We start from the raw sequence: 25,566 nt of genomic DNA on the forward strand, positions 1-25,566 counted from the left end.
GATATAAATGTAACAACGACTTCCAAGATAATCAGAAGTTAGATTTAACTGTGACACTGTCCAACTCTGCATTGCAACCTGACACAGTCCCTACCACTCTGAGAATATTAATTATAGACAGTGATCCAGAAACATAATCTATACCATTACCCTACCTAAAGCCAACTACTCATGCATTTCATAGAATCATAGAATAGCAGAGTTGGAAGGGGCCTACAAGGCCATCGAGTCCAACCCCCTGCTCAATGCAGGAATCCACCCTAAAGCATCCCTGACAGATGGTTGTCCAGCTGCCTCTTGAAGGCCTCTAGTGTGGGAGAGCCCACAACCTCCCTAGGTAACTGATTCCACCGTCGCACTGCTCTAACAGTCAGGAAGTTTTTCCTGATGTCCAGCTGGAATCTGGCTTCCTTTAACTTGAGCCCGTTATTTGAGCCCGTTATTCCGTGTCCTAAGTAGATATTACAGTCCTTTGTAGATATTACAGCTTTGAACCCTAGATCTATAGCTTTTGTGAATAGAGGTTTCTGCCCTCTTAACTATTAAGGAGACTAGGCTACGTGGCTCATTGTGAACTTTCAGACTCCTTTGAAACATGGCTGGCTGCATCAACTCCATGTCAATGTTAAGGGTTTCTTTTGTACATTTAGAAACAGATTAAAAATAGGCAGAACAGAGTAGAAAGGAAGTCTGAAGAATTACTCAGATGCAAAGATCACTCTTTGTAGCATCACCATCATTACCGTCTGCTGAATTCCATGATGGTATTTGCTGTACTGAAAAAGAAAGGTTTCCTTCAAAGCTTCATCTTCACTCAGATGAGTCATTACCCTGCACCCCTGACACAGACACATACTGACATGACTTGATACAATAACTGATAGAATATTAATGGCACTCTGGATCCTGGGTATGAAGGAAAGAACTGAACACATCATGGACTAATACTTTTACTGTACTACCTTTCTTTTTACCAGATCCATTGTGCTTGCAGTGTATAAAATTTGAACGCAACATGCTACTGGTATTGGTAGTTCATAAAATGGCAAGCATGAAGAACTTCACTATCTACTAGAACATCACAGAACACCCTATTGCCATGACAAATAGTTTAAGAGAACAGGTCAAAGAATAAGAATTAGTACCTTGCCCTGTGCTGAAGATATTATCTAAATTAGCAAGAGCTGCATATTTATCTGCTGACTGGAGATTCGATTTATTCACTGCAGCTTTACTGGCTGCAGTTGTGTTGCTCTGAGAAGCACTGAAGGCTCCAAAATCAGCACTGGAGGATTTGGGGAAGTTATCAAAGTGTGCAAAGTTAGCATTCACTGATCCAGCGCTCCCACCTGTAACAAGATAAGTTAAACATGATAGATACTTCCAAGCTCAATGAATGTCTCTTTAAATGCTACTGGTGACCATGTATGTGGATATGTTTAAGTGTCACATATTTTAAGAAGCTTCCACTAAAGCCAAGTCTTGACTGGTTAAAATAGATGTTTGCATTTCCTAGCTTACCAACACCACAGCAGAGCACTGCAAGAGTAGGTACTGCAACAAAGCTAACCTCAATTATTCATATGAACAATGAAACTTCTATCTCCTACTGCATGGTTAATTAAATAGGAATTCCTTTGATGGAAAAAAAATATTTGTCCATTACTGATAGCAGTGAAATGTTTTTAATCAAAAATATCCAGTAAGGAAAGTAAAGATGAAAGTTCCTGAGGATTAGCATGACTTTTTAACTTCATTATATCCACAGATTACTGCTATGTGGACCCCATGCCTTGAAGAACAGAGAGCAGAAGAGAACCATAAGACACCGCACCACACTTTTTAAGGGAACAAAATCCTTGTCAATGCCTGTGGCAGTCAAGTATTTAATGTTCTCAAATTTAAATGGAAAATGTTCCACACAATGACTGCCATCACATGGTCCTAAACACTAGCACAAGGATAGGCAACCTGGTGCCCTTCAGATGTTTTGAGCTACGCTGACCACTGGCCATGGTGGTTTGGATTTATAGGAATTGCAATCCAAAACATCTGGAGATTACCAGGATACCTACTACTACATTAGAATGTGTAGTCTCCCTCCTTATAAATACTGACATGTATCTTGGGCAATTTGACTTGGGAGAACATGTGAAAGGCTGTTTGTGTGGGCTCTATGAAAGAGTATCAAAACACTTCCCCACCTATCACTGCAGAACCCCAATGATTCGAAGCTAGACAAGTTTTATATAAGTATCCTAAAATCATGAGAATGTCATGAATGCTGATACTTCAGTTACATCTTTAATTTATTTGCAGTAGAAAGACAATAATTTTAACTTTGACTTCCACTCTCTATATATTGGGAGGACGCTTAATGCAACTATGCTAATAAACTAAAAGCTAGCACCTTTTAAAGCAAGGACTAATATAAGAAAAACTGGACATGATAAAGGAAACAAAAAATGGCATTGTAAATTAAGTGAGCTGAATTTCCCACCATGGTGGAACTTACTGCGCACAGCCTGGAGAAGAAAAGCAGAAGTAGTAAATTCACCAAAACTGCAGCTAGATGAAAGCGTTCTGAACGCTGGACAGCCAGAAATTGTGAGGGGTTAAAGTTAACAAAAGGGAAAAACAAAATTGTAAAAGAAAGTCTTAAAGACAACACACTTAAAAAAAGAAAAGGAAAAAAGAAAATAAGTCAGCCATAGATCAAGACAAGTAGTGTGTCATTCCAAGCAAACAGTATTACAACATAACCAAATTAAATAGCAAGCAATAGCCCTTACACATGAGATTTATTTTTTTAAAAAAACTGAATACATTTTGCTGCATTACACAAGTTTCTTCTCTAATTGGAGTGCATTTATGGTTACTTTAGATATGATCCAATATTCGACAATGCCCACAAATGTGAGACAGATAATTTCATGTGTAGGGATAAGAAGCTACAGTGAAAAAACTTAGTGCGAGAAAACATCAAAACAACCCACACCAAATATGGCAAACAAAAGGAAGCATTCATTTCAGGTTTCCCCAGAGCTTCAGAGTGTGTGTTAAAGTAGGTGCAAGAAGAAGTTAAGAGATATTCTAAACTATGTGTCCAGATTAGTTTACATTAAGAAAGCTAACAACGTTAGAGCATTTCTACCTGTATTTTGGTGCTGAAAAGCAGACTGACTTGCTGTGGGGAAACCACCAAAATTACTCGAACCACTAGACTGTCCAAATGCATCAAAGTTTGCAAAACCTGCATTTGCAGAGTTCTGCGCTGTAAATTGCAAATGAACAAAACACGTTAATGGTATGAAAACAAAAATAGGTCATAAACTGAGTCAGATTACCCCAGGCTTTGAGGGCAGCTGTACCTCAAATATGCCACAGACATAAACGTCACTTATGAAATTATAGTGTATAGGACAAAAGTTCTCTTAAACATACCATCTGATCCTAACTGTTCTACATGGAAATACCAGTTATTTCTATGGTATGCGTGCAAAATATTTAGATCCAATGACTTTCTCCCTCACGTGAAAGTGAAAAGATCACTTCTGCAATCACAATACCTCCAACACAGCTTTACGTTAGCCATGAAGTGAATAAATAAGGTGCACAGGTTTTTTTTCCTGTAAGTTAGCAGCCAAGAAACTAACATTATGAAAAACTCAATATGGCAAATTTCACCTCACACAATTTAGCTTAGAGCATCTTCTAGGATATTGCCGTCAACATTTTGTGCTACTATACTGCTGGTCACTTTAGGGTATTGGGCCAGTTGTATCAATATTCTTTTCTACTATAGCATCAATTTAAGACAGCCTTAGATTCTTACTGAGAGGTTTAACTCATGTTGGCCAACATCCAAAGCAGCCTGCAAGTTCTGTACACCCTAGTGTTTGGGTGTGTTTCTCAAATAACAATTCTCAGTGCTGCATGGCAAGCAACTTTTGAAACTGAAGTTTCATAAGCATTGTGCAATATGTCTGGAAAAGTCAGTAACACTTTTAAACCTGGACTTTGAGAAGTCACTGTGCCTTGAAAGCAGCAATGTAAATACAGCCAATATAAAATTTAAGAGAATAACCCAGAAGGAAGAACAAATTATTTAGTCAAATACTGGACCCAAAACAAATTAGGATCTTTTATGACGGTTATTTATTTACAGGACTCAGAACATTCGGTATCTAACAAATTACACATAAGTATAGGGCTTGCCTATAAAAAAAATCAATAAAATTACACAAAGCTCAGAGACATCTTCCTGAATATACTTTTAGAACCATTCCTTGAGATATGCAGACAAAGAGTTAACAAGTTAGTTCAAACCAATGTGCAATTCACCTGTTACACTGCTGCATTGTGACTGCTAGATCACAATGATATAGTAAGCATGGTGGCCACAATTCAAAGCATCCCTACCCACCCTGAGTCTAGTCTCTTTGGCTCCAGCCCTCCAAACCTTCCTTGCCAACCCACTTCCTGTCAATCATGACAGCCACAGCACCACTTCTACCTTTGCTTCTCCTTTCTTCAATGGCAGAGCTACACTACCCATTACTTAATTTGATTCTTGTTTTTTAGGCCACTGCCTATTTTGTCCTCCTCCCTTTAGCCAGCCTGTCTCTTGACAGCCCTTCACTGCACTCCCCTCTCCTTCTCAAGGATAGCATATTGCCTTCTCCGAATTTCTGAAGCTTCTTCAGAGTCTCCTCTCGCTTCAATTCTTTCCTCTACTTCAAGCATCATTCTCCACCTATCCTTCCTTTCCAGTTATTTTTTTCTTAGTCCATTGTTTACTGAGCTCCCTTCTTTCAACCTCCTTGCTTCTGGACTCATTGTCCCTTAGCTTCCCAACGCTTTCTTGCAGTACTCAGCCTGCCCTCACCTGAGGTTTTAATCAAATTGGCATATTTCCCTTATCTCAAAGAAGCTGGACTACAATTTGCTTTGCCCCCTAAGCAATTGGAATTCCATCCTCAGACAGCGTAAAACTAGAGATTCTACACAGGATCTTGTGAACACCACTGACCACAGAATGGTACACCGATATCCTTACTTATAAAACAAAATGTTAGCATGAATAGACATAACTTAATAAACTGAGGGACAGTCTGGTATAGTGGTCAACTATGTGAACTTAAGTCCCTGGTTTAAACCTTGTCTCAGCCATGGGCTTGCCCCAGGCAACTCAGTGAGCCATTATAGTTTTAGCCCTCCAACAGCAATACGGTAAGGATACTGACATGCCTTACAGGACTGTAGTAAGGATGATTGAGATGATATATGCAAACTACTTTGAACAACTTAACACATGATATAACTAAGTATTATAATAATCTCTAATTTGGAATTACACATACAGCACAATCTCCGTCCTAGTTCCAAATTTGAAATTTAAGATCTTATGATAACAGATCAAAAGGGTCAGATGTTTAAAAAAATCAGTTAATAGGTGGTGTACAACACTGTTAATGAGCAAACTGCTCATACAGTTCAGTGAGAACCATCATCCCCCAACCCTGGAATGTCTCCAGAATGACTGTCATGATGAAACATCAGTCCAAGTAAGGTATTATGGGGGAAATATGGCAGGCTGCCAAGCGGAGAGCTACTGCTGCAGTAGCAGCTCCCAAACTATATTTAAAAAAGAAGGAAAATCTGCTATCGGCACTTTTCTCAGGAAGCCCCCACCCCTGAAGTCTAGAATTTCTTCTGCCCCCTGATGAAATCACTGAATACAAAAGCACATTTTGCTGCCTGTGAATGGGGCCATGAAACTGGGACGGCATTTTTGTTGTAGCAGTGGTGAACTCGTGGGTTAATGAACAAAATAAGAATGTTGAAGTACTGACTACAAAGCATTCATTTCTCAAATGCATTAAGATCTGTGCTTATAGCCATCTAGCCTGATCCAACCACAACTATCTGGATTCTCTCATTGCTGTTTCTTGCCTTTGTTCCATCATATACTTGGTCAACTTTACTTATTTCCTCAATACTTTCTGTAAATTCCTGACTAGACTTCCTTTTGTTACCTCCCTCTCCCTCTAGCTCTGACAGAGTTTGACAGCTACTTCAGAATTAAGTCAGAATCTGGACAGTCTGTTTTTTTTACAGACCGAGTTTCCTGTTTCACGTGTACATAGCTTGACAAATTCAAATTGTCACTTGTCCTTTAATAACTAAGTGCAACCTGTTAATGGTATAATTTAATCGTTGTTATTGAAGCAAATTATTTAAAGCAATAGCGTGATTTTGTTTGCACCTCAAGGAGTTGGAATCCAGTGTTTATTATCAATACCAAATAGAAAATACGGTTACCTGTATGACTGTTGAAATGTGCAAAATTAGCAAAATTTGCTGTAGCTGTAGACTGAGAAGTAGGAGCAGCAAATATGTCCGAACCAAGGTCACTGAGAAGATCAAACTGTTTCTTTTCTTGTGACTGTCCTTGAGACCGAATTACAACAGGAGACTGTAAACAACAAGTTTAAGTTGGCTAAACAAACATGAGTAGAGGCCAATTCCGAGTTTTATCCCCAATGTGAAAGGACAAATCACTTTTATAAGCCAAATTACTTTTCACCCAGATCAAGCTATTCTATATTGTAATGCCTTAAGGAGTTTTGTGAGAACTGCAACTTTTATAACGTCTCTGGCACTCACTGGGTAAACTGATGGCAAAGTTATGTCAAATACCCAAACATTTTATGTGAGGAGGGGAAATGTTACAGTCCACTCCTTTGCATTGTCAGTGTAGCTGACAAAACTCTTCACATGGGCCCTGGATACAAGAGGAACTGTATGAGTAAGGAAAAGAGATAGACGACTGGAACCTAATGGGAAAAGATTCAAGAGTTACAGAAGCTTAGGTGCTGGGAGTCTAAAGGCAGATAGGCTGGCATAAGGGGGAAGAAGCATGGAATGGACTGTAAAATAAAAATCATACCCAGACCTCTTGCAATTGCATGCCACTGGCTTAGGAACAGGGGCACTGAGCTGAAGGAACAACCCACTGAGTAATACTTCTTGAAAAATGCATGTGAAATTCAGTCAGAGGTTTTGCCACATTACTCACTTGGGTAGGTGTGCCCTTGTTTAAGTGCAATGCTGGTGCAGATTCTCCCAGGAGAGATTTAAGTGGCTTGACTTCCGGCGTACTGCTTGTACTACTAGCTGAGGACCCAGATATAGATGCATGGACAGATGCCACAACTTTTGCTTGTTCTGGTGGGACGTACCTAAGACAAATAGATACATTATATATTAAATAAACGGTAGCTCCAATATTTATTGTTTGCACATAACTCAACGTTATTATTCCAAGCACTAGATTGTTAATAGCTGCCAGGGTAGAGTAGCCACCATAAACTTCCATATGGCAACTATATTATGACAAGAACCCCAGAGTCCAAATGTTTCACAGCAACTACACTAGACACTTTGTAAGATTAGTCCATTTCAATTCCATTCCAGATGACAGGCCTGCAATCTTTTTTACTTCAAAGACAGTTTTAACTGGCTGCCTGGGCACATTAGAAAGCAAAGCATGGGACTCTTCCTTCCCTAAGAATGCCTCTTGGGCCACATAGGTCCCAGAGGCATTCTGGTGGAAAGGAGAAAAGGCAGGCTAGCTGGGGAACAGTGTTTTATTTTACAGAGTGCCTGAGGGGTGGGTGGGTGTCTCTATACACACACACACAATTTAGGAAGGACAGGAAACCTCAGTGGATGCCAAGAGAGATGCCCGGGGGTGCTGTGGTGCCTGTGCGTTCAGCATTGGGAATGCCAAAGATAAATGAATAGTGGGGAAAACCCTACAAAGCAGCCAGACAGGATCAACAGTTATCTAATTAAAAGACTGTTCTGTTAGCAAACTTAAGACACTTCAAGTTTGATTTCAAAAAAAGGTGAGCAGTTTTTAACTACTAGCTAAACAAGGTATGTACTGACCATCTTTTCTTTTCATATTTTTCTTGTAGAAATTCCTTGACTTTTTGAGGATCCCTGAAGTCTGGAATTGCTGATGATCTGTCATCAAATAATCCTAGCCAAATCTGTTTACATACCTTTTCGAAAGAAAAAACAACAACAATTCAACATCAGGTTAAATCAATTTCAGTCCAATTTAAGCAAAATAAACATTGTATTAAAGACAGTCATCAAATCCTGCCATTTATTTTCTCTATAAGAGCAGCTATTTAACCCAAAAAGTGAAACATTCATTGCACTTAAGGATGTACTGACTGATAGTCATCTTCTCAACACTTTTGATAAATCTTTATCTGTGCCTTCACTTATTATTAAAGCAAAACACAGATATTTTATATAAATACAGTTAAATACATTTTTGTTTCACCTTTCAGCCTTAACAAGGGTCCCCAACGTGATTTACAAGAGACATTTGGGAAGAGCTTTCAACCAATTATTTAACTCAGTGGGTATGTTTCAAATTTTAAAATAAACTTTTGTAAAAAAATATTATTCAAAGAGCATATCTGAACAATATGAATAAAAATGCTTATAATTGAAGGATTAGGCTATGTCTTATTCAGCAAAAAGAATGTTTCAGGTTTATTAGACTCAATAAGGGTCTGTCTAATTCATATAACTGTTGGGGATGTAATGCACCTAATGCTTCTTTAATTCATTTATTTTGACAATGCCCAGTAGTTGCCCCCTTTTGGGAGGAGGTTATAATAAGGATAAACTTTGTAATGAAACAATCTTTAATATGGAATGATGCGCATGTCCTCCTATACCACTTACCAGCTTCTTGGAAGTTAACACATGGTCAATGCAAATGGATTTTCAGGGCCCTTATGACAGCTAAAAGACTTATATTATCACACTGGAAGGACAAATGCTCACCTCCAATAATGCAATAGATTGAGGACTTAACAACATTATCAACATTTGAACGAGTGTTATAGAGACGAGACTTGCGAGTGGATAAGTACATGGCAATATGGTCTGCTTCTCTTGAAGCCTATACATAACCCTCCCCCACTTTTTTTTAAATGAATGGTATACTTGATGGGAAAATGATGGAAAAACATCCTATATATGTTTTTCTTTTTCTTTTTCACGATTTTTTGTTGTTTTGTTAATATTCACAATAAAGTGGAAAAATAATAATTGAAGGATACATTCTAGTCCAATTCAGAGTGACTTTCATACAGAAAAACACACACAAAGTCTTATGGTAACTTAAAAGACTAACATTTATTTTGGCATAAGCTTTCATGGTCACTGTCCGCTTCATTAGATTGATGGGTCATGGTTTCAAGATACTGCTTTGTTTTTAATTGATTCCCAGGTATTCCCCACCACTTTTGCACTCTATATGAAAGGTTCCAAGCAGAAGGATGTGGATGCTATGTGAGGCTCTTTATGTAGGTATTTGGTGGATCCAATGAACTGAGCATACATACAGTCCATTGACTTTACCCATAACCCCACCCTCTGCGCCTGCTCGTGCTTTAAGGTTGTGTGTGTGTTTTACCTTTTTACTGAACTAATCCACATCAAAAAGCTCTGCTACGTCAGTAAGTTGAATGCACTTCGAATTTATTTGACATTTAATACCATGGCTTTGCAAACAAGAAAATAGAGAGAATGGGGTAGTGGTGGTAATAGACAGTGTGCATGTGCTGGGCAATTCTGGTAAACCTACAATAGCAGAGGCGCACACTTGCTCTGCATAGTGTGATATGACAATTGTTGGATATAATTGGATTAATGCATTTAGGAAGAAGGAAATTTATTTCTTGTTTGCTATCTTCCTGCTACTAACTGCAATGAAGATAGGTTTCTGCGTACAGATTCTTGTTGTCAGTCAGCATTTAACCGCAATGAACAAAATGAAGATTCCCCAGGGTTCATCCTGACTAATACAAACCAGGAAGATGGCCAAGAATAGCTGGCTGTCATACAAGCAGGCAGGAACTATGATTTAATTTTCACTCTTATGGATTCTTTTCAGAAACTAGTAACATTTATCTAAAGCTTATGAAGATCTTTTAGGATCTTCTATAGGAAAACAGAGATGTGTTTAAAGTTATTTTTATCAATTTCAAATCCTAGTAAAGAGTGAACCTAGCAATTGTTAATTCCTGTGAGAAGAATGGCTTGGTTTATATAAACTTCCTCATCTGCATTCCAGCTATTTCCTAGAAACAACTTATTATTTGCCTAAAGTTTTTAAGTCCTGTACAGATATTGAGATAAGAGCTTGCAGGCTCACAATCTGATACACACAATGAAATAGGAAAATGGAATAGGGAGGGAAGGAAACTGTGGTGAGGAAAAGTGGTAGTAGAGAGGGGGCTTCTTTAAAAAAAAAACGTATTAATTTAGAAAAACTACTGAAGTGTCTATTTCCTAATCATACAACATTTGTGCACCTGTACTTATATGGTACTACATTCTACTTAAAGTGGCAAGAAACAAGTGGAAAATAAAAGTTTGATACTGCTTTTAGGATAGCATATGACCTGTTGGGAATATTAATATAGCATATTACTCTAACTAGTGCTTTCCAAATAGAAAATTCCATCTTTCATTACAGGAAGATAGAGTAAATATTTTATTACACAGCAGCATCTAGGCTATATTACACTATAGATTAGACTACTTAATAGGCATTTTCCACTCAGCTGATGCATAAAACTGTGTATCAAAACCTAGTTCATTAATTCAAGTATTTGAAGAGAGTCTAACTATCAACTATTTAACAGCTTAAGGGAACAATCTTATGCCCCCCCCGACAGCATCTGGGGGGGGGGTCATGACTGTTCAGTTTCTGGGCTCCAAGGTCAAAACACGGCTCCAATAACAGAGCCCCAAAACTACACTCCATCCCCCCACCCACGTAGTGAGCACGGTTCTGGCTATGCCCCTGCACTTGAAAGCAGAGCACAGAGATGGGAAAAGGGGACTTTCCTGGGGCTGGGGAGGGGAAGACACTGGGACATCATGCATATGACGTTTCCTATGGCGGCCCCAGCCTCCTTCCCTCACCCTCTGAAGCACCACTGCTAGACAGGTGAAATCACATGTCTAGCAGAAATGCAGGGAGGCTGGAAAGTAGAGGTGAAGATCACTTCTGTGCTTCAGCCGGCCTGCATTGGATACTCAGAAGCCCCCATGCCGACTATCTTCATAGGATTGCACCCTTAGAGGCTGAGTGCCCCACTGCCCCAGAGTCCATAGGATAGCTCAGAATACCCCTTCCGAGGTCGGAGACACTGTTCTGACCTCAGAAGGGGGTGTTGGAGATCTGCCCTTTGCAGCTAGTGAGAAGAGAACCAGCTGCCTCACTCAAGTTGGGAAGTCAGACTCAGAGAGGAGGAAAAGAGGGCATTCTGCTGGGCAGGGAGGGGAGTAGACCGGTGAGGCCAGGATATGACTTATCCTGAGCTCCCTCCAGTTTCCTTCCCTCCCTCTCCAAGGCACTCTCACTAGATGGACTGAAAACCCTGTCTAGTGAAAATATAGATCAGAACCTTCAGCCTGGCACGGCACAGGAATCTTCTGAGCAGCAATGGTGCAGTCAAAAAGGACACAATTTTGAGCACTATCTGGCAGAAAGGGAGGATATAAATTAAATAAACAAACATATTTTATGTCTTCACCCAGAAATGAAGCTAGACTCATATGGTGCAGATCAGTCATAGTTTATGTTAAGCATATTTTCTTGCTTTAGTTCTGAATTGATTTGCAGATGAGCAAACAAACCACAGCTTATTTTCCCTATTTCTCTCCCATCCATTTTTGCCAGCCTTAAGAGCAGTTTCATTTTCAGGCTGCTCTTGTTGGGCACCTTTTCAGGGCAGGCAGCAGCACAAACAAGCCAGGGATATGCCACAGGTTGTGTTATGTGCAAACCAGGCCACTGCAAGCCATCTACAATGACTGGGCTTTCACCTGCTGCAGATATTGGTAAGTATGGTTGTTACATCCAATACTTTGCTAAGTCAGGAAAACGTCTCCCATATGCTTTTGAGCAATGTATTTGAATGTGATCAGTGTATTGTTTTGAGCTTTTCATTTAAAAAGCAAAGATACAATGACTTGAAAACAAGATTCAATTGTAGAGTGATTCTGTAGAGTGGTTAAGAAGTGATATGCCAGTACTTTTTAGTGTGTGGGACATGGCTCAATAGGATACATTCTGGTTAAGATGCATAAGCATGAATAAGTCACTTTTCATTCATCTGAAGATCACGCTACATGAATATAGCTTGGGGATCAAACTAACAATATGTTAACACAAGTTGTATAAAGAATGCATATTAATCTATATTATGTAGTAAGTCAATTGCAATAAATACTAGGGATTTTCAACAGTCCAACTAAGCAACAGATCAGAACTACAATACTTGCCACAGGAAGGATTTTGAAATCATGTTCCTGTATAAAGCAAGCTATAACATGTTTTCAGTAAATTCACTATTTCCATGGGTCTTAGTCACTAATTTATTGGCTAATGTATACTTCCTAGAAATGCAAGAGCTGACAATATTGCTAGTCCAACATAATTTTAAGCACTTACAATTAATTACAATAATTAAAATTAATAATTGTAATTTCACTAAGAGTTATTTGCTTAGCTACCTTTGCAGGACATTTAACTATTCTCTCCATCCCACTGAATATTGTTTTACATGATTACACTCTATCCTCTTTTTATAGTAATTGTTTCACTCCTGTTTCCTAAGCATACCAATTCATAATGATTCTGTTATACTGCATTATGATTTGAATCAGCATATCCCTTTAGAAACTTCGTAACAGGAACAATGTTTGTATGTCACACAACAAAGAATATTGAGTAGAATGTACTAGATAAAGTCTTGTCAACTATTTGTTTTGAGAATATAAGTAATCACTAAATCTCAAAATTACCTACACATTGACCCTTTAATGTCATTTACTGGGAGAAGCTCAGAATTTCTCCAACTTTCAACTGTAACAAGTGACCACTGCTGACATTACACTTCCCTAGAAAAAGTGTAAGAAAAAAATATCAGAACATTAGGGAAGCTGTGCAGCTGTTGGCTCCCACCTATGATATATTTGGACAGGGTCAGCCTACACATGCATCATAGGGGAGCTGAAGTTTCCATGTATCTGTATTATAGAAAAGTTGAAGTTTGGTGCACATAGTCCAAGACACCTTGACTACAAGAGAAGTCTGAGGGAAATTACAACAAATAGCCAAGACTTGAGACATTAAGTTTACCACATAATAAAGGCCAGTACTCATAACAGAAAATATGTCAGGCTGTGAGAATTTTATTCACATAATATCAAAAAAGGTTTGCCATAAAGAACATGGCTGGAGAAGCTTTTAGCTCATGTACCCCTGGAACCTAGCAATTACTTCTGGTCCACAATTCGCCTGTTTGGGCCAAAAAGTAAACCATGACTTGGAGCAAATGAGGTTTGGAAGTTACTAAAACACTGCATGCAAGGCAAGAGAAAATGTAAGCACAAGGCTTATTTCATAATGAAAAAACATGATTGAGTGTTATACATTTTACATTTGCAGCCATTACCAGAACGTATGCCCAATATATTGGTGTCTTATCTAAAAACTGTTCAACAATTTACACTCTAAAATGACCAAGTCACAAAACCCTGGATAAGCTATGCATATAAAAATCAAATTTGACCCTACTGGTATAATTTCTGGGAAGAGCCTTAGTTCCTATCCCATGGTGTCTGAACCTTCCCCTTTGCTGGCTACACTATATGTTAATAGTGTCTTTTATACATGCATTATTATTGTCCCTCAAAACCAGGGGCTAAAGGCTCGCTACCCCAGTGCATTAGTAGCCACTCAAACACACGAGGCTGGAGAATGCTCTTGATCTATTTACTTCTGATACTGCAGTATGGAGGCGGTCTCCTGTTCTACAAGATGGAGGCACCAAGAACAAGGGAATCTCACAGTATATAAAGGCCCTGACTACAAGAGGGTGTTAATCTCTTTCTAACCTTTCTTTTGGTCAGTTCTGGATTAGCAAGTTAAGTTACATTCAATTTTCAAGTTAAGGTGCACAATCTCAATGAGTCATAGGTTATATTCGATGCGCCATTGGTTGAAAGTTTTCCCCTTTGTCTGCTAGCACATGATGTCCGCCATTAAAGAATGCAAATCTGGCATGTAGCCACCTGTAGCCACCCTTTGGCAGAGAAACCATCTTTAACCCTTGGCACATTACATTCATCAGAGAGATGAAGTCTCTCCCTGCGTCTATCATTATGAGTTTGCTTAGGGAGCGACATGATCAGAATAGATGTCCTTCAATTTGCTTACTCCTGTAAACTCTTGTACTGTCTTCAGAGGCTGTGGTCAGCTACATCAGTAGCGCCAACCATAGGGTCTAGACAGACACTTTTCAAGCACTCACCCAGCACATTACTCCCCAGCTAGTCTAAGTAAGACTCTTGGGCTCTGTGACCATACTTTTCTTGGAGAGGGAAAGGCTAACTGAACTAGCAATAATATCATATGCTTGGAATCTCTGGTGGAGACAGAGAGCGGGGGAGGGACAAAGGAGAGTAACTGTCATCCAGCAGCCATTCCAACAGGCTGTAGCAGAGGGAGATACAAAAAGCAGGGCCATGCCACTGAGACCAGGAATTCTGGGCTTCTCCTCGCTTTGAATGATTTTTATTTCAGGTGGCTGCTGTAAGACCAACTGCATTACTTCTGTATTATAGCTGGTCATTATAAGCTCCACATAACATTAAGAACTGGTGCTTGGGTTTTCTTGTCAGTGTCCCCAACACACACACCCTTCCCTTTTTTGGGCTGTGTTGTATCTTTTTAGATGGTACGTCTGAGGACAGGGACTGTCTTGTTTTTATTGATCTGCAAGACTTTCTAGCTGAAAAGCGGGGAACTACTTTAAATAAATAAATAAAATATTCGTATTCTCAATCTGTTAGGGTCAAAATAATTGAAGTGTTGAGTTAATCAGGTTCCTAAAAATGTAAATTATTGTCTGAATTTGTCTGCATTCCCTGCATACCAGCTGTTTTGTTTTTAAAAAGACATCTAAAAATTAAAATTTTAAAAATGTTGTACTAGTATAATTAATATCAGTTAAGTAGTCCTCAACTACAGTTATTTAAAAAGAAGAACTATTCTTGTCTTCTAATAAAGGAGAATTCTGGTCTCCTATGCTCTTATCAGGAAAAACAATTGGCTATAAATCTCTTCCTTCTAATCATGTTAAACTGATAACAGTAAACTCTTCCATTCTTAGGCCAAGCACAAAGAAATACATTCCTCAGCAAGCAGGTGACTTTGATCAAATAAAAATAAAAATAAGGCACAGTTTAAGCTTCATGTTTATTGGATATTTTCTATCATTCTTTAAACTAAAAATATTCCACAGCTTGATTGTGCTTAGTGACTTAGCTTTGTGGCATTGGTGCAACAGCTGTGATACCTTGCTAGTGCTTAAAAGAGACACTCATTCCATGAGATATAGTAACTTCAAGACACCACACAACAGGTCTCAAACAAGTAGCATTTTCCTAGTTTATGTCAGATTTCATTGTGCTGTTAGAGATCATTCCTATAACATGAATCCTAGAACCTGCACTTTTTATTACCAGAATTTTACATTTCTCTTATACAACCATTACATTTCTAATAATTTCAAAGATCTCACTTCAAGCAACTTCCCCACTTCTCTATGCTATTAAAGCACGACACTAGCAAGCTATTGTGACACTACCCAGTTATGCAACATGAATAGGAATGAGTGTTTCTGAGGAAATACCACTCATCTTTAGAAAGGAAGTCCCACCCACACTGGAAAATGCACTGAAGCAGCATGTTGACTGATAACAGGGGTCAGTAGGGGAGGCATTAAGAAATAAATATATCAGCAGAAGCCTAGATGACATCACCCCCACTAAAACGACTAAATTACAATTCACCAGGGCTTCATATCGCTCACAAATATCAACATATCCTTTTGACCTCCTACAGACAGAAAAGAGAAACCCAAATTTTCTTGTTTTCAGAATGAACATTTAAATGGTATCTTTTTGATCAATGATAAACTACATTAATTAAAAGATTGTTTAATTCTTTAAAAGCAATTCAGTCAATTATTCATTCTGCAATAAGCACTTACTTCATTCCCATGTTTCTGGAGGAATTCTATTTCTTGCTGTGTGAATGTGGTCATGGAAATGGACTTCACTCTATGAGGTGGATTTAAACCTCGCCTAAAAAACAAAAAGTTTTAAGATAGTCATTGCAGGAATCTTTTAAAGAAGAAAACAGCAGATTCAATGACACCTTAATTTTTAAAGTTACCAGTGGTAAACACATACACACACAGCACTGAGCTATCATAGGAAGTTTGAATCTACCCTTTCCGCAATTTTAGTGCTTGTTTTGAAGTACATGCCCAAAAGTTGCTGAAAAGTTAGGCTTAATAATCTTAATTTTCAATTTTATAATTCTTAAGGACATTGCTTTGCTTTATATATATATCAACTCCAACTCTTAAGTTCATAGAGGTATTTATTCTTTCTAAGCCTTGGAGCATTTTTAAAAAAATATAAAACGGTGATTGGCTTTGAAAACTTCCAAAAGATGCCTTGAATAGCAAACAGTGAAACTTTACCACTGCTAAACACTAAAACTTGGCCAATGGGTTGGAAATCAATGCGTAAACGTGGGAGGGAATCTGAAGTTATCTTGACTTTATTACATCAAAGTACTTGAGAATTAGATTTTGCTTAGTTATTGAAATTCTTAGTAGCTTTGAAGTTTTAGTAATCTATCATGAAGATTTCTTTTTTGTTCTCATATGTCTATATCCAAGGGTATAGATGTAGAATTTCCAGAAATGCTGAATTTCCAAAACTTTGAATTTTACAGCTCTGAAGTCACCTTATTACTGTAGGAACATAAAATGTATAAGTTGGTTTACTCATATAATTATTAAAAATAAAAATTAACACAATAAACTTGTAATTATTATCTAAATGAAACTTTTATATTTAATATAACAAACATGACAATTTTACGAACAAACCAATTTATACATAATACATTTTAGGTTCTTATTTTATGTCTGACCAGAGGAGACTTCACTAAATAGTCCCTGAAATATCTAAATCTTTCTAGAAGCTGGAGAAAGAATGGTGTAAAGCATCTTTTCATGTTTGTGAGGATTTTGTTGGGATGGAGAGTTTAGGAATTTGATCTAAAGAAAAAGCTATTGAGAAATTATTAAGAGAGCATTCCCCAGTTAACTTATTAGGAATGGTAACCAAACCTATTTTGGCAAAGCCCTGGTTGACCTATGGAATGGGAAAATAGCTTGGGCGGTAGCCATGATCCCTCCTAAACATCCTTTCCTGCTGAGTAGAGCCAGATGAGCTCCCTGGTTTTCCAGGAAGCTGGGGGCAATGAGTGGCAACTAGCGTGAGGTTGGCAAAAAACTCATATCAAGTCCAACCAACCATGGGCTAGAGCTCATTTGAAAGCCTACTTGACTGCCATTATTTTGCAGAAAGGCAGCATACAAAATAAATAAATAACTTCATGATAGTGAGGGCAGCAAATAAATTGTTCTCTTGTGGATGTAACTTTGTATGGGGTGGGAAGGAAGAAACTCCCCCCGCCCTGGCCCAATTTTTCCAAGGCTTTTCTTTCCAGACCTTCATATCTGTATCTAAAGACTGGATTATTTATCCCAACTTCACCACTACTCATGTCCTTATTCTTATTAGGAATTATTTTTTCCTTAAATAAATAAATAGTATCTATTTTGGTTTCAGAAAAACATTGACTTTTACATAGAGTGTCTAATGGCATAATAATTTGAGCTCCATGTGAGAAAATAAAGAGATTGTAATCTAGGACAGTTCAAGAGGAACAAAACCTAATTCTCACCCCAAACACAGGTCATTTATTTTTTCCTATATTTAAGTGGCTGTCACACATGGGTGTTGGGAGGGGGGAGGCAGAGAGAGAGAGCTAAGTGCTGCATATGACTGTTCGTGGCCTAATCTCTATTAATAAGAGCTCTATTGGGTTTGTGTATGCAAAGTATCTTTAGGTACACAGAAACACCAAGTGCACAAATGGGACCCTCCAATATACAGACTGTAATCTTCCCCACGTCCCACATATACATACTATATTTATCATAATGAGAAGCATTTCACTAGCATCAAAATACTTTCCCTAAAGTGGATTGTGGATCCTATTTTTTCCCCATCAGGAAGATCATGCCCTTACCCCAGGTGCTCCATGCTCCCAATAGGATCCTGCACCTCTGTCTGACAATGGCTAGGTTAATTTCAACTGCAGAAATTCAACAGCCACCATGTCATCAGTAATGTGTACAAAACATAAACTGGGGGTTTAGGACTGAGAAGCAAAGATGCTTGCAGCTATTAAACAGGAAGCTCCAAAAGTATCTTAAGCTACACCTCTATATAAAGATTACAGTTTACTGCAGGAAGGATTAGTGACTCAATGGAAATAGTGATACGACGCTTGGGTACTTGCAAAGGAGAACTAGTAAAAGTCAATTAAGAGTAAAAAAAAATGAGCATGTTTCATAGCATAAGCAAGTGCCATTGACAGAAAATCTTTCACATTAAGATTATAAGGGTAATTTCATTCATGTACATAAATATACTTAGGGATCAAAAATGATGTTTGGGGAACACAGGAAACAATGTGACTGGTTATCTTATATATTCTTCAAAGAGCAACCTTTCACAATTGAGGTAGTCAAAGTATTAACAAAAATATGCAGTTCAAACAAGCTAAGAGACACCACATTCTTGAACAAAGAAAATGGGATAGGAGAGCAGACAATTGTGCTAATGTTCTAATAACTGGTGTAGTGAACTTAATTTCAGAGGTTAACAAGTAATCATTCATCTGTTTCCTGCTGTAAGCCCTCAAGGTAAACATTTAAAGTGCTCAGTAAACTCAATATAATGAAGTGGTGAACACTTGAGCAAAAATGTATTTGTCATCTCAGCCATATATGTAATAACAAAAAAAGAAACAAAAACATTGCATTTGCAGAAAACTTTCCCCACCCATTTTACATACTTCCAGGATTAATATCAGAGTTGGACCGTGTCCACCTCTACCCTTTCACGTGCTCTTGGGGACACTCTCCCAAAAGGCAGATCTACTTTGCACAGCCCACTTAATCAGTGAACTCAATAATCTATTATTATTATATTATTATTGTTGTTGTTGTTGTTATTAAAGACCTTGCAGTTTTCATTACAAATATTCCACCAACTAGAGAGGAAATAAAATCCTTCCCCTACTCTGTAAACTTAAGTGGAACATGAGAAATGCTGGAAGCTTCCACTAGCTTCAATTCACTTATCAGCTTAACCCCACCATCGCTTTTCAGTGCTCTCTTCAGCCTAGCCCACCCTACCAGTTCTCGCCCCACACCCATCCATCTGGCCCCTTCCTTGTGTTATACCAATTCTTATTATTTGCCTAATAAATACGAACAACTCATTCTATTTAACTCTATATATTCCTTCTGGCCAATACTACGTATCTCATTGCTCTCAAGTCTTCCCCCATAGCATTAAGGGGCAAATGAGATGGGAGGGGGATGGAATCTCCCCCCCCCCCTTTATCCCATTTACCTTTCAGTCTTCTTCCAGGTCTCCAAAGGTCTCCCCCGCCCAACACCCTAATAGAGCCCATTACCAACAACCATTTCGGATACAGGGAGGCGGTCTTGGGGGGAGACCCTCGCGAGGCCCCCTCCCCAATCCCCAGCACCCAATTTCCCTCAACTCCTCCAACCCTCCCACCGTCTGCCTGCAACTCTCGCTTGTTTCCTCCCGCCAGGGTGCCTTTCTTTCTTTCTTTCTCTCTCTCTCTCCCTCCCTCCTCAACTCACAGGATGCCGGAGCAGGAGGTACACACGAAGCTGCCCACCGTCATGTCGGTGTAGGTGGGGCCGCGCTGGTCGCAGTCGAAGCACTTGCGGTTGGGCGGGAGGCTGCTCATCTCCCTCAGCAGCTTCAGGTGTTTCTCCTCCTGCTTCCGCTTGGCGCTCGCCGCCATGGCCTCTGCCGGCAGATGGTAGTGATGGGGGGAAACCGGCTCCCGGCCCGCTCACGCCAACCGGCGGAGGCGGAGGAAGAAGACGGCGAAGCGGAGGGAACTGGGACCGTCCCGCTTGAGGCGCGGCAGGGGAAAGGGGAGGGAGAGGGCAAGGCCTGGGCCCGCGCCCTTAGTGGCGCGCGCGCGCACGCATTCACAGCCCAACTGACGAAAAGGAGCGGGGGAGGGGGGGCAGACGGGCGGCGCACGACACAGCCAGGCCCGGGGCGGCTGAATGACGAGCGAAGGCGGAACCTGCGCGACACCTTTCCCAGAATAGACAAGGAGAGGAGCGCCGCGGGCTCGGCGATAAGCCCCCGCACGCGCTCCCAGGGCCTCGAGCAGCGCCCCCTTCAGCCCGGGAGGATTCCCCGAGTCCCTCTCCCTGAGGGGAGCCCGTTACCTGGCGTGACCCTCCGGGAGGGCGGAATGGGGGGAAAGAGCGAGCAGCCTCCTGATCACTTGGAGGCGTCCGGAAGGCTCCGGCATGGCAAGGAGAAGAGGTTAAAAAGGAAAGATCCCAGGAAGGCAGGGTTAAGAAAGCGGGGGGAACGGAGGGATCAGGTGGGGGGGGGGGCATGGACAGTGGGCTGGTACCTCCCTCTCTTTGGGCTTTGCTTTTAATGCTTTGACCTACAGTGACCGGACCAAGTGGTTCATTCTAGCCCACGGTTGTCTAGTCTGACTAGCAGGAGCGCTCTGACATTTCTGGAAGAAGGAGGAGGAGGAGGCATTTCTTAATCATGGAATTTAATTTTATTTCGAAATAAAGTTAATAAAACAAAGGCACCAAAAAGAAATATACTAATCAAGATTACGAAAGAAACAAATTATAAGTCTATAACCAACATTTACAGTAAAACAGCCTAAGTAGGAGCTCCATATCTAATGAAAGAATTAAAAAGGATATAAAAGGAGTGTGTGCAAGCGCGTGTTATTTTGTGTTTGTGTATTAGTCAGAAAGCAGGCAACTATACTAGGCTGGAATTTGATCAAAAGTTTGAAGAGCTTCCACACTCAATCCTCCCAGGTTTCCTACTTCTTAATTGTTAAAAACTGTTAGGGAAGAAAGGAGGGATAACTGTGTAATGCCTTTTGATTGATAGCACTAAAAACCTTCCATCTAGAAGCACCTTGAGCTACAAAACGGTAAATCAATTGAAATCTTGCCTCTGCTGTTACCTCACAAAATGCTACCTGTCGTATCTTGGCCTCAACCCCCATCCCATCTGTAGTATGGGGATGATAATACTATTTTTTAATTTTTAATTTTTGTACATTTCTTTCCCTAGGTTTAAAATGTATGTTTTAAATTTTGTAAGGCCGCCTTGAGGCCCAGTATTGGGCAAAAGGCGGGATACAAACAAATAATAATAATAATAATACAACCCTACTTTTTAGGGTTAATTAATTCACTATTTATTAACTATTATTTATATCCCACTTTTCTGAAACCCAAGGTGCAGAATCCATAGTGTTTCCAGGCTGTCTCCTATCTGGGCAGTTACTAGGCCCACATTTCCTTACCTTTGATAATGATGATGAAGAATTTTCCATAATAGGCCAGGAGTTCAAGTTTTCTCACAAGTGAAAACCAAGCTATTGTAGCAGCCTTCCTGAGCAGGATACTACTGAAATATGTGGACTATAGCTCCCATCATCCAACCAGCATGGCCTATGTTGTGCATGATGGGAGTTGTAGTCTAAGACCAGCTGATACAATAGGGTCATTGCCTCCTTCCCAAACCTGCTGCCCTCCAAAAGCAATACAACTCCCATCATGCCCAGCTCAAAATGCAAAACCATTAGGCCTGTACAGCTGAACTTAGTGGACAGGTGGTAAAGAAGGCCAGAACAGCAGCCATTCACACCAGTAGCAAATGTGTTGGCTTCTCTCCAGTCTGTAATGGGAGGAATCCATTGCCTTTCAATTAAGACCTCTCTCTTCTCCCAGGCATTTAACAGCATTTAACAACATCAGCGGAGTTTGTTTGTTTTTAACGGACCCCAGAATAGCTGTTTTTAGAAGGATATTTTTGTTTTTATGCTTTTTATGTTTTTAAACTTTGTATATTTGTTTTTAATGTTTACTGTTTTTAACTTTTGCAAACCGCCCAGAGAGCTTCAGCTATGGGGTGGTATATAATATATAAATGCAATAAATAAATAAATAAATAATAAATAAATAATATTTTTTTAAATATTAAGTACTTTATAATCCTTATCTCATTCTTCTCACATCAATTGTATAAATAATTTTACAGGCTGGGAGATCGAGTCTAAAAGTGACTAAAGTATTCAAGCAAGTCTACTGCTAATCTGGGAATTAAATTCAGGCTTCCAACGTCTCAAGTACAGCACCCTGCCCATACTGGCTTGTACTGAAACTCCAGTTTTAATTAGGGGTGGGTGGGGGGGGTTGCATGGATTTTAATGGAACTAAGGTGTAACATATACATATATATTCTCGAGTCTTATATTTAGAACATAAGAAGTGCCCTGCTGGATCAGACCAAGGGTCCATCTAGTCCAGCACTCTGTTCACACAGAGATGAAGCAGCAGGGCATTTTTAATTTAATTTTATTTATTACATTTTTATGTAATAGCCAAAGCTCTCTGGGCAGTTCACAAAAATTAAAACCATAATAAAACAACCAACAGTCTAAAAACACAAATACAAAATACAGTATAAAAAGCACAACCAGGATAAAACCACGCAGCCAAAATTGATATAAGATTAAAATGCAGAGTTAGAACAGTAAAATTTAAATTTAAGTTAAAATTAAGTGTTAAAATACTGAGAGACTAAAAAGGTCTTCAGCTGGTGACAAAAGGAGTAGTGTAGGCACCAGGCGGACCTCTCTGGGGAGCTCATTCCACAACCGGGGTGCCACGGCGGAGAAAGCCCTCCTCCTAGTAGACACCTGCCTCACTTCCTTTGGCAGGGGCTCACAAAGATGGGCCCCTGTAGATGATCTTAAGGTCCGGGAAGGTACATATACAATAGCACCCTCCCACCCATGTTTCCCAGCAATTGGTGCACACAGGCTTACTGCCTTGACTACTGGAGATAGCACACAACCATCAGAGCTAGTAGCAATTGATAGCCATCACCTCCAGGAATGTATTCAACCCCCTTTTAAAGCCATCCATATTGGTGGCCATCACTCCACTTTGTGGTAGCGAGTTCCATAATTTAACTATGCGCTGTGTGAAGAAGTACTTCCTTTTATTTGTCCTGGATCTCCACCAATCAGCTTCATGAGATGACCACGGGTTCTAGTATTTTGAGAGAGGGAGAAAAATGTCTCCCTATCCAATGTCTCCCTAACCATCTAAATCATCAGAGCATTGATACGAATACAGATCCTTGCGGAACCCCACTGCTAACATCCCTCCATTGGGAGAATTTACCATTTATTCCTGCTTTTTGTTTTCTGTTGTTTAACCAGTTACTGATCCGTAAGAGGGCCTCTCTTTTTATTCCACAACTGCTAAGTTTGCTCAGGAGTCTTTGGTCAGGGTCTTTCTTAAAGGCCTTTTGGAAGTCCAAGTAAGCAATGTCTACCAGATCGCCCCTGTCCATATGTTTATTGAATCTTTCGAAGAGCTCTAAAAGGTTAGTGAGTTCAGACTTACCTTTGAGGAAGCCATGTTGATTCTTTTTCAGCAGGGCTTGTCCTTCTATATGCTTATAATTTTACTTTTAATTAGGATTTCAACCAATTTGCCCAAAACAGACATTATCTAACCAGTCTGTAATCCCCCCTCCCCAGATGTCTTTTTTAAAAAACTGGTGTTTTTAAAACACCAGTTTGGGTGCCATTCTCCATTCCTCCAGTAAAGAGGCTGATCGTAGGAGCATGTTACATATTTTGTCATCCTCAAAATATGTCATTGTCCTGAATATTCATGTGGTGAAGACTTCTGCTTACCTAGATTGGTATTCTACTAATAATAGTTCTGTAAATACATTAATAGTGTGATCTTATAATCAGAAATCCCTCCCCACTGAACGCACTTCCAGGCATGTGTGTATAGGATGCCAGCTTCATTAACTTACCTGTGCGTTTGAAGATACCCATACATGTGATTCAGAGACATTGTAATCCATCCTTACTGCATCTTCATTTTGCCCACATTATGATACATACAAAAAATGGAGTTCCAATCCTATGCATATAGAATGTTCATGTTTATAATAATTCCTAATATTTATATGGCACTTTTTGAAAGTGTGCGCACTATCTCAGTAAGGATTTTACAACAACCCTATAAGGCATGTCAATATTATTATTATCCTTATATTACAAATAGTGCTGCCTTGATCACACTTTGTAATAAAAAGATGGGATATCTATTTAATAAATAAAAACGTATACTAGAGACTAAGAAAACACTGAGGGTGGGGGAAAGCGGGCAAAATGTTCCCACTTGCCTTTTGTATGGCGGGGGGTGGGTGGGGTTATGCCAGGGGCAAAAGAGAGGGAGCTCTCAGGATTAAAACGCAATCACATAATACAAGCTCCACAAAGCAGTTCCCTTACCACTAAGACACAACTGGGAGCAATCAGACACATGGGCCATTTGTCTCTGCAACATCCAATCATACTCCAGAAGCACGAAGGCTGCAGGAGGAACAGCTCATGTTTTATATGATGAAGCCACCCCCCACCCCGATTCAAATCCAGGGAACAAGCCCACACTGAGATAAACCTGAACCAATCAGCAGGAACACTGCATGGATTAATCGCCTGGCTCCTGCATGGGCCAAGCAGACTTTTTGACCCACCTCTTCTTCCCCCATGTGACTAGCCCCTGCTATTCTGCCCAATGGTGCAGCCCCACCAGGGAGCATCCCAGTGCCTCTCCTCCACAGTATTCCACCCTCCTCATCCCATACCCCATCCCACTGGCTGTCTCATACACTCTGGCAACAGCACCTATTACATCTGGGCACCTGAGAAGCCAGCCACTTCACAATGCAGGGAACTGGATGGGGGGGGGGTACTCCAAGCCCATCACTCTCCCTCCCTCTCTTCAGAGTCCCATCCTAAGGCAAAGTGAAGCCAGGCTCTGTGTGTATTGGGGGGTGGGGAATCTCTATTTACCATTCCCTAGCAACAGACACAACACCTGTGGCATTGTCAAAGCCTTTATTCAACATCATTAGGAATGGTGGAGATTTTGAAAGGGAGAAATATATATGGGTTGTAGCAGGGGCAGTGGCCTTCATAGAACCAAGAGGGCAGCAACATATCTCCCCCACCCTTACCCCACCAGTATAATTGGTGTATGGGGATTGCTCTGTAAAATCTCTACAGCTAACAGCAGCTTTGAACATTAACATTTGCTTCTGCTTTAAGAAGCTAATTCAAGAGGTTTAAATGCCATAAATGCATTCCATTTTAATAAA

General features: G+C 39.9%; 1 protein-coding gene across 11 annotated transcripts in view; it reads right to left on the minus strand.

The window, feature by feature from the left end:
* The window catches only part of AGFG1 (ArfGAP with FG repeats 1), a 29,989-nt gene extending 9,640 nt beyond the window's left edge, over nucleotides 1-20,349 (minus strand). For 2 of the 11 annotated variants that reach the window (XM_063132183.1, XM_063132182.1), the window contains exons 1-7: nucleotides 19,944-20,349; nucleotides 16,167-16,260; nucleotides 7,957-8,072; nucleotides 7,082-7,244; nucleotides 6,325-6,478; nucleotides 3,155-3,274; nucleotides 1,146-1,349 (exon numbers count right to left, since the gene is read on the minus strand). In XM_063132183.1, coding sequence (XP_062988253.1) covers nucleotides 1,146-1,349; nucleotides 3,155-3,274; nucleotides 6,325-6,478; nucleotides 7,082-7,244; nucleotides 7,957-8,072; nucleotides 16,167-16,260; nucleotides 19,944-20,110 — 1,018 coding nt within the window. In that variant the 5' untranslated portion in view covers nucleotides 20,111-20,349. Of the gene's footprint in view, nucleotides 1-1,145; nucleotides 1,350-2,515; nucleotides 2,591-3,154; nucleotides 3,275-6,324; nucleotides 6,479-7,081; nucleotides 7,245-7,956; nucleotides 8,073-16,166; nucleotides 16,261-19,943 lie in introns of all 11 variants that reach the window. The other 9 variants (XM_063132185.1, XM_063132184.1, XM_063132193.1 and 6 more) reach the window with 8 other exon arrangements.
* Nucleotides 20,350-25,566: the final 5,217 nt, after the last annotated feature.

This window comes from Elgaria multicarinata, chromosome 8 (assembly GCF_023053635.1).
Source record: "Elgaria multicarinata webbii isolate HBS135686 ecotype San Diego chromosome 8, rElgMul1.1.pri, whole genome shotgun sequence".
Taxonomy (NCBI): Eukaryota; Metazoa; Chordata; class Lepidosauria; order Squamata; family Anguidae; genus Elgaria; species Elgaria multicarinata.